Source organism: Taurulus bubalis (assembly GCF_910589615.1).
Source record: "Taurulus bubalis genome assembly, chromosome: 16".
NCBI lineage: Eukaryota > Metazoa > Chordata > Actinopteri > Perciformes > Cottidae > Taurulus > Taurulus bubalis.
In genome coordinates this window covers 11,461,965-11,470,323 of record NC_136604.1, presented here as the reverse complement: position 1 = coordinate 11,470,323, position 8,359 = coordinate 11,461,965, and the positions used below count along the sequence as shown (strand labels likewise).

The following is an 8,359-nucleotide window of genomic DNA, read 5'->3' as shown; positions in this document are numbered from 1 at the left end:
ATGAAGCCAGATTTACTAGGGACAATAAATTCCAACCACTGGTATGCAGCACCACCCTATTTAAATGCCTTAGTGAACTATAAAACTTCCGTCCATTATAAAACTAACGTTCATATCCATTTCTGTGAAAAAAAAAAAACATCCGATCAGATACTCGCTCCTCTCTCCTCTCTCAGGTAGGAACCAGTCTACTCTGCAAAGCAAGAGAGAACTGAAAACGGAAACAAGACTCTTCTCATCTCTCAACACAACAATCCATCACTCACGTCACACTGATGCTCCGGCAGATGCAGATGAGTGTGCGCCCTCACACCTAAGTACACTCACACACACCAATCTCTCTCAACACCCTCGTCGCTCTGCCTGCTCTGAGGCTTTGATGCTGGGTTGTATTTCAGGGGAAAGAGGGTGGAAAGTGGAAGAGCTGGTGCAGGTAGTAGAAAGGTGTGCACACGATTGAATCAGTATTCTGTTTTACACCCTCATTAGACATCAGCCTTCCATGCGTCCATCCCGATATCACAGAGTTTCAAATGTCGGCAAAACAGTAGCTGCCTTTGTCTCAGCAAGAATGTCCAACAGCCTTTCTGATAACTTGATACCTGGAGAGGAAGTTTCTCCGTGGGGACGCAAACATGGAGACATGATGCTCTGCTGACTTCAGTACTCTCATATTCAAGTCAACAAGCTGCAGTGACTTTCGGTTTAAGGGTATATAAAACAGTATATGAATTATGAAACAACCTCATAGAAAAGCTCAAAGTCATCACAAGAAAATCATATCAGAAAACCACAAATTCTGGAGTGGTTTTCAAACGAAAAAGAGATTAGTAACGAAACAAATTGGTGTCTTGGATAGATGTTAGCCAACGTATAAATCACAAAAAACAACCTATTCAACACTTAAAGTAACGTGGGCAACTCAAGACAGAAAAACAGATAGAAATGTTGTGGATTGAAAGGTAGATTCCCAGTGCAAACAAAACAACAAGCGAAATAGAAGAAGTCAACGTAAACACTAATGGGCGTTAGTTATGTAAGACAAGGAAAACTTAGGGCGAGTCGGCTTCCCTTGCGCGCACACACACACTCCAGAGATTACAACAAACAGGTTTGTGTTTGAGAAACCGATGTTGTCGACACCTGAGTCCCAGCTATTTGACAGGTAAGTGTGTAAATATTCAGTTCATGGTTCTGTGGTCTTCAGTGTTTTACCAAAAGCTGGAGCTCTGGTTAGCTTAAAAAAACAAGAATACACAAACATTTCTCTAACTATCTTTAATTTCATTTTTTTTTAAAACACCTTTATTTTAGCAATCAGTTTCAGGGTGTCTTTTTTTATCTGTGGAAAAACTCTTAAAATGTAAAGAAATGGGTTTCAAGAACACAAAAATAAGGTTCATGTAAGAACAAAAGCAGAAAACAACATAAAACATCTCATAAATGATGACATCTTTGCTGTTTACAGTCGTGTTGTCATGGAGATTTAAACTATATTAGGCTGGAAAATCTAATCGCAGGAATATCTCATGCCAATAACAAGCACAGAAACTCCACCACAACTTTTAAACAACTTGGCAGACTCAGCATCTTTTTCCAAAATGTGGAACTTTCCAGACCTTTCATACAGGACTTCATAAACCTCAAAAACAACAACACTGGTGATAACTCATAGAAAATATCATGACTTTTGTATTTGTGCTAAAAGATTAAACAAGCTGAAGAAAAGTGAAAATGGCATGCTAGTTGTTTTTCTATTTTCACCTCTACATAATGTACTATTTCTACAAGCAACCTTTGAAATCTGGTTTCATATAGTCAGTTTGTTTATGGCTAATAGAACAATATGTGACAGTTTTCCCAGTCTTCCTTAAATAAAACATAATGAAGAGGACTTTTTTTCTTCAACAGTATCATAACGTGAATGCTTCATTAATGCCAACAGTCTACATGTGATGCCATTTACGCAATCAAACACCCACCGAACACCCACTCCCACCTCTTTTTCCTCTCCCCCTCTCACAGTCTGTCTGACTGGAGAAGGAAAGCAGTACCAGATGTGGAGGTTTTTTTTTCTGCTGGATATAAAGACCCTGCTGTTTGGAGGGGGTGGCTGTGTTTGCACTTCATAGACTTGGAAGTCTCTTTATAGAGGAGGAGGAGTAAAGGGCGGAAGAATAAATATACGACTACCTCCAAACAGCTTTTATGTCTCTTGGATTTGATGTGAGCAAATACGATTTATCCCAAAACTGCTTAACTGACATGAAGCTGTTGGCACTGCAATAAAACCAGTGTTTTTCTTTGCTTCTTTCGTCTGAATGGAAATAGACTTTCACAAATTGTATACATAAAACTCTCATACATTTAAAAAAATGTTCTGGATGACAAAGTTGCCCTTTAAATATTTGTTGTGTGTATGTGTAGATCTTTTCAATATAAAGTCAGGTCCATGCTTTTCCTTGCTTAATTCATAAAATAAAACAACTTCCCCCACACTCTTTAAGATGATCAGTATGTCTCTAAATTACCTAAATGATTGTCTATTTTATCAATATAATCTCTATCGTTTGATCTGATTAAAAATCTGCACATGGTTTCAAGTGATTGTAGTTTTCTTGCATCACAGCGTCAAGTCTATCTGGGGATCTATCAACTACAGAGCATTACAGTGTCAAAGCAAACCTAAAATAAGCACCGTGGGATCTCTTTTTGTGCAATCCTCGATGTGGGTGCATTCGGGGTTGAGTTGTACTTGCGTCTGTATGTGTGAGACCAATAAGATGGAGGCTAATATATATGCAATAATCATTCATAAAAAAAAACATGTTATACCTCTGTCAGTTTTGTTTTGTGGATGCGCTCCAGCTCGCGTTGACAGGTCAGCACATTGGAAACCAAACTACCACCTGCAGAACACAAGAGTATTTGTCAACACATGAAAGAACTCAAGTCAAAAACTATGTTGTTAGTTCAGTTTCTGTGATGGCTGGCTTACCTTCGGGACTCTGTCTGCGTTTCGAAACTGTCCAAACAATGAGAAAAAAGAGAATATAATGAATTTCATCTTTAAAAAAAAAAAACTCAACATTTTGTGATGTCATAATAAACCTCACCAAGTTTGGACTGGAATTTGCCCATAATCCTCCCGGTTCATCGGATCAAGAAAAGTTCAAAATGTCCAATCCATGAAAGGAAAATGAAATATGACATCTATGGAAGAAGCGCACCGGGACATTACCGAACACAGGCGAGGTGACTCTCCTTTGAAGTAACGGAGATATCCAAGAGTACAGCGGCAGAGCGAGAGGATTCATCCCTGCGCACTTCCTTCTTTGGTTAAAGTCGGTTAGGATGACACACGTGACAAGCTGTAGAATGAGTAATGAAGCTCCATTAGCGCGATAAGTAGTTCCTTTTGCGCTAATATGTTTATTTTTCTGATTAATTTATATTTTACTAAATTAGGTGTTTGCTAGTTAACCAGCTAGTTTGTTTATATAAATTAATGGGAGAAGTTTGTTTCTGCCAAAAATCTCCTTCGATTATTAAGGCAACAAACCTACGTGGTCAAGTTTAGGAAAGATCATGGTTTAGGTTAAAATAAACCCATTTCTAGCAGAAAGTCGAGATGGCAAACTTCTCCCGGACAATGTGCTGGGCAATAGAGGTAAAAAAGTACTACTAGCCAATCACAGCTCTGTAGGGCGGGACTAGCGCAATATCAATAATATCAATAATATACACCGGTTTAACGACCAGGCAACTGATGGCGCAGTTTGGCTCATATGAATATAGCATGTGAGCAGTGTAGGGATGTGCATGCTTTACTTGGATGGCCTTTTATGATCTGTATTATCTTGATGCTGTATTCCGGAGAAAACTATGCTTTGACCACCAGTTGTCTCCACATTGCAGAACCATCATCATTTTACAGTCTCTCAAGTACACACCACTGCAGAGCATCATCATACAACTCACCTGTAAACGAGGTAAAGATTCAGTGGGCGCTCGAACAAAGGACACATCAGATCTACATATGCTTCAGAGTCTCGTGCTTTGACACTTAACATGCACGGCAATTTCAGTTTCTTTCACCGTAACTTTGCAAACAGCATCTTACTTTGTCACAATTATTATATTCAAAAAATGAAAGAAAAAAATAAATAGTAAAAGTCTATTGCCCACACAGCATCTCAATCAATGAATATATACCATTTTCTGAAACAATCACAGACAAAGTGATGATGGAGAAGAGCTTTCTTGTTTATATCTACAGAAAAAAGTAATATGTAAACAACTTGATTGAAACTACAACTTGTTTGTGAAGGAATGGCTGTGGCGAACCATTTTTTGTTTTCATTATATTACATAAATGTACATGAGTCTGTTTAAAAGAAACAGACTGAGGTCCATATCACACAGCTGTGTTAACTGTTGCCACTGACAGAGTCTTTGACAGGGAGGGCTGGTGTCGGTCCTATGTGGGTCCAGATGTAACCTTTTTCTGGTCGAATGGGGATGGTCGGGAACGGCGAGCTCCGTGACTTGAAATATTCAGAGGGGGCGTGGCACACAAACTCCAGGTATTCCATCTTTCTAGGCAGATCCTCCTCTGGACCTAATACAAAACAGACTGTTCTTAACTTGTCACAAAAATGTCTTGAACATGTGTTTTTTAAAGAATCTCGCATTGCTCACCAACAATGTATGTCCCAGGATCAAACAGGTCCTTTGGGCTGGCCTGTGTGGGGATTAACCAGGTCAGTGCAGCACTCTTTTCACAGTACTGGTCCTGCACGAATCCTCGAATCTGAGCGTAGTACGGCTTCCCATCTTCCTCATCCGTTACCTTAATCACATCTCCTGTCTGGTAGTATACACCCTAAGGATACAAGTATACATATTAAGAATGAAAACAGTCTGGTTCTCTCACATGCATCACTGGATAAAGGTTTAGTACAACAGTCATAGTTGAAGCTGCAATCAGCTGATCAGGAAATGCTTTCAGATGAAAATGGGATAGATTAATTAGATATCGAGTCAGAATAAACACCATACCTTATAAAATACAGATTCTGCTGTGATGATTGTTGCAACAGATTCTGGTGCTTTGATTGGCTGAGGAAATAAATCACACACAGGGGTCAAATACATGTATTAAAAGCACAGCACATTAACAAGATAAACAGAAAAATGTGCTTATGAAATCCATCTCTAACTTACATTTTTAAGTTTGAATATGTGTCTTCTTCCCTTTCCTTTTGTTGAAACCTTCTTCTCAGACGCAGGAGCTTTGTACTTGGTGCTTCTCAGCCGTGCAGACCTCCTGTGGATCTCCTGCTTTGACTAAAAGCAACACAAACCAGGTATTTAAGCTTAGAAGTAGCGCAATGTGCCCAGCTGTGTGGACTTGTTAACAGAAGTTTAGCCTATGTCTCGGTGGAATTCACAGGATCAACACTGAAATTGAAGGAACCGTCCTCAAGTCCCTGCATAGTCACCAAGGGACCAAGGAACTTATTATAATGAGTAAAGATAAATCCCCTATGATGCTGTTCAGCTCGAGGAAGTACTTCTTGAAATGTACACAACTGTTCTGTAAAACCAGTTCACATAGTGGGAGGTGAACTATATTTAAGAGTGACGGTTCCCTTTAAAATAACCACAAAGTCTGGGCTGCACCCAAGAGGAACATTACATGTGAAAGGCACATTTATTAACACACAATAACCAACCTGCTTTCCCCCGCCATTGCTGGGCTGAGTGATGGAGGACATGGAGGGTCCTGAGGCGCCGCCGCTGCAGCTCTTTCCGGTGCAGTTGTTGCAGAGGATCTCTCCCTGGTTTCCTTTCTTCCACATCGAGGAAGAGTTCGTCTTGCAAACAGCACAGCATGGTTTCAAACCCAGCGGCATCGTTAAGGATCAGTAAACGAGGAAATGAACGTTACTCCAATGCTCAACAATGAGACGATGGCTGCTCGCTCAGCTCCTGCTAACTGTGTGTCACCAACACCGCACTGACGTGACTCCTTCAAATGACACAAATGGAGAGACAGGTATGTCCTCTCTGCGACAGATATGACAATAGATTAATTGCAATAATTACTACAGCATCTAATTGTAACCTGGACTGTTTATTTTCGCAGCCAAATCACCGCCATTGCGAACGCCACTGTTTCTTCTTCGCCTCTTTGACGTCGGCTCTTCTTCGGTGGTTTGCGAGTCCTTTGTCAAGCGCCGCCACCGGACTGGATGAGAAAACGCCGAACCTGTGTGTTGAGCTTTTATTGTTGGACACCAAATCCATTGTAATTAATTATTAATTGATTTATACAAAACCAGTATGACAGAATACCATACAAATATTCAGGGGGGGGGGGGGGGGGGGGGGCAAAAAGAGTTCACATATGTGTATAGTAAAACCTTCAGCAATAGAATAATGTAATTATATTGCCCTAAAAAGTAATATGAAAGATATATGACAATAATAGTAATATTGGGACATTTTTTGGGGGGGATAATTATGTTGCACAAAAAGTCGTGTGACTCCACTCCAGCAGGTGGCAGTGATCCACTGAAACGGCGCCAATCTCCGTTAATCCGAAGAAGAAGAAACGCTTCACCGTTCAAAACATACTTCAAGTTCCGCTTGTCTGTCGGCGCCGCGCGAGTCCTCCATGAAGATGTCTCACAATACTCCAGACAAAGACGACCAGTCGTCAACTAACAAAAAAAACAATTCCCTCCCAATATCCAGAGTGAGGTTGATAATGAAGAGCTCCCCTGACGTCTCCTGCATCAACCAGGACGCTCTCTTCCTCACCACCAAAGCAACAGTAAGCCGCCGTAACGGGATCCCTGGCTGCAGGGATATTAGCGCCATACAGTCGAGGATTATTAGCACGCTGCTAGCTTCCTGTAAACATAGCTGCTCCATTTCACGTTTGAGTTTGTCCTGACTTGTGTTGTGTTGTTGAAGGAGCTGTTTGTGCAGCACCTGGCGGTGGCTTCATTCAACAACGGCCCCGGTAAAGACACCAACTCTCTCTGTTACACCGACCTGGCTAACGCCGCGGAGGAGACGGATACCTTCCACTTTCTCACAGGTGAGACCCAGCGACAGCCTGATGGAGCGACAGGGTCTTCCTGCAGCGTGTAATGTTGGTCCCTGCTAACTCTTTACCACTGAAGCATTACACTTTAGAATAACCTGGAGCCTTCCAGAGCCAGGGTTCACACGGTCATGGAAAAACTGACTTTTAAAATGGTTATTTCCAGTCCTGGAAAAGTCCTTGGAAAAAATAAAATCCCCAAAGTTTTGGAAAAGTCATGGACATTTGTTATATTCATTTGTTCATGTCGTTCATTTATGCTGAGTTTGAAATAATTAATATGCTTTTAAAAGAAAGAAGTATATAAGGTATACTGTATGCTTTGGAATTCCCATTGTTAGTTTAAATACTACATTTTCTCACATTTTTTCATATATACACCGAGATTTCACAAAATGTTTGATCATGGAAATTTGGTTTAAAGTCATGGAAATCCATTGGTCAAAATGTCTATGAACCCTGCAGAGCTCATGTAAGTTATGGCCCTTATACGATTGTGTGTGTTTGTGTACACATAAAGCTAGCTCAAATGAATGCAGTCTAATAGAAAGGCATCTGATCTCCAGGTAGGTTACAATCAACTATATGGTTTATGGATGGAGCAGTTTGTGGTATTGTGTTGCACATTTATACCCTCATTGATATAAATAGCTCTGACAAAATATTAAAAATGCAATACAACATCACAAACTACATCCTACATAATGATCATGAAGTTGAATCAACACAGAAAATATCTGACAGCAGTAGAATTTTGTTTGCAGTATGTTTTTTTTCTTCTCATTTTTGAAATTAATTTTCTCCAGGAAATTTGCTATATTATGCTATACATCAATATCAAATGAGAGGGGATTTAAACCATCCTGTACATTTCTGTAAATTTTCAGCAACATTTGAATGGTTTATATTTGTTTATTTCCCAACTCTAAAAGGTTATTCCTTATTTCCACAACCAGTCATCACCCATTAAGACACTGTAAACACTGTTTCACAGCACCTTACACGGCTTGAAAAGCTGCAACAGTCAGGGACGGCATTTTACAGCGACAGTAAGAGTATAAATCTAGCCAGTAAGAACGAGTTTGACGCAGTGTACTATTCTTTTTTTTTTATAGATATCCTGCCTAAGAAAATCTTGGCTCGAGATTATCTTCAGTCTTTGAAGGAAATGCAAGAAAACGACGACGATGACGCCGCTGACTTTTAAAAAGGACATTGGCTGCATCTCTTGTCCAGACAGAT

General features: G+C 40.1%; 3 protein-coding genes across 3 annotated transcripts in view; 1 reads left to right on the top strand and 2 right to left on the bottom strand.

The window, feature by feature from the left end:
• The window catches only part of LOC306748395 (protein naked cuticle homolog 2), a gene marked incomplete at both ends in the record, with an annotated part of 10,479 nt that extends 7,162 nt beyond the window's left edge, over window positions 1-3,317 (bottom strand). The window contains 3 exons of the mRNA XM_079231561.1: window positions 2,836-2,909; window positions 2,999-3,025; window positions 3,242-3,317. Coding sequence (XP_079087687.1) covers window positions 2,836-2,909; window positions 2,999-3,025; window positions 3,242-3,317 — 177 coding nt within the window. The remainder of the gene's footprint in view (window positions 1-2,835; window positions 2,910-2,998; window positions 3,026-3,241) is intronic.
• A 1,028-nt stretch (window positions 3,318-4,345) lies between these two features.
• gatad1 (GATA zinc finger domain containing 1) lies at window positions 4,346-5,918 on the bottom strand (the record flags this gene model as incomplete). Its single annotated transcript, XM_079231656.1, has 5 exons — window positions 4,346-4,621; window positions 4,702-4,885; window positions 5,062-5,121; window positions 5,227-5,349; window positions 5,739-5,918. 5 exons carry the CDS (start codon window positions 5,916-5,918, stop codon window positions 4,431-4,433), a joined length of 738 nt encoding a protein of 245 aa, XP_079087782.1. The 3' UTR covers window positions 4,346-4,430.
• Window positions 5,919-6,682: 764 nt separating this feature from the next.
• On the top strand, window positions 6,683-8,359 carry chrac1 (chromatin accessibility complex subunit 1; the record flags this gene model as incomplete). The annotated part of the gene is made up of 3 exons (XM_079231651.1): window positions 6,683-6,841; window positions 6,985-7,111; window positions 8,233-8,359. The coding sequence occupies 3 exons, from the start codon at window positions 6,683-6,685 to the stop codon at window positions 8,322-8,324; spliced, it is 378 nt and encodes a 125-aa protein (XP_079087777.1). The 3' UTR covers window positions 8,325-8,359.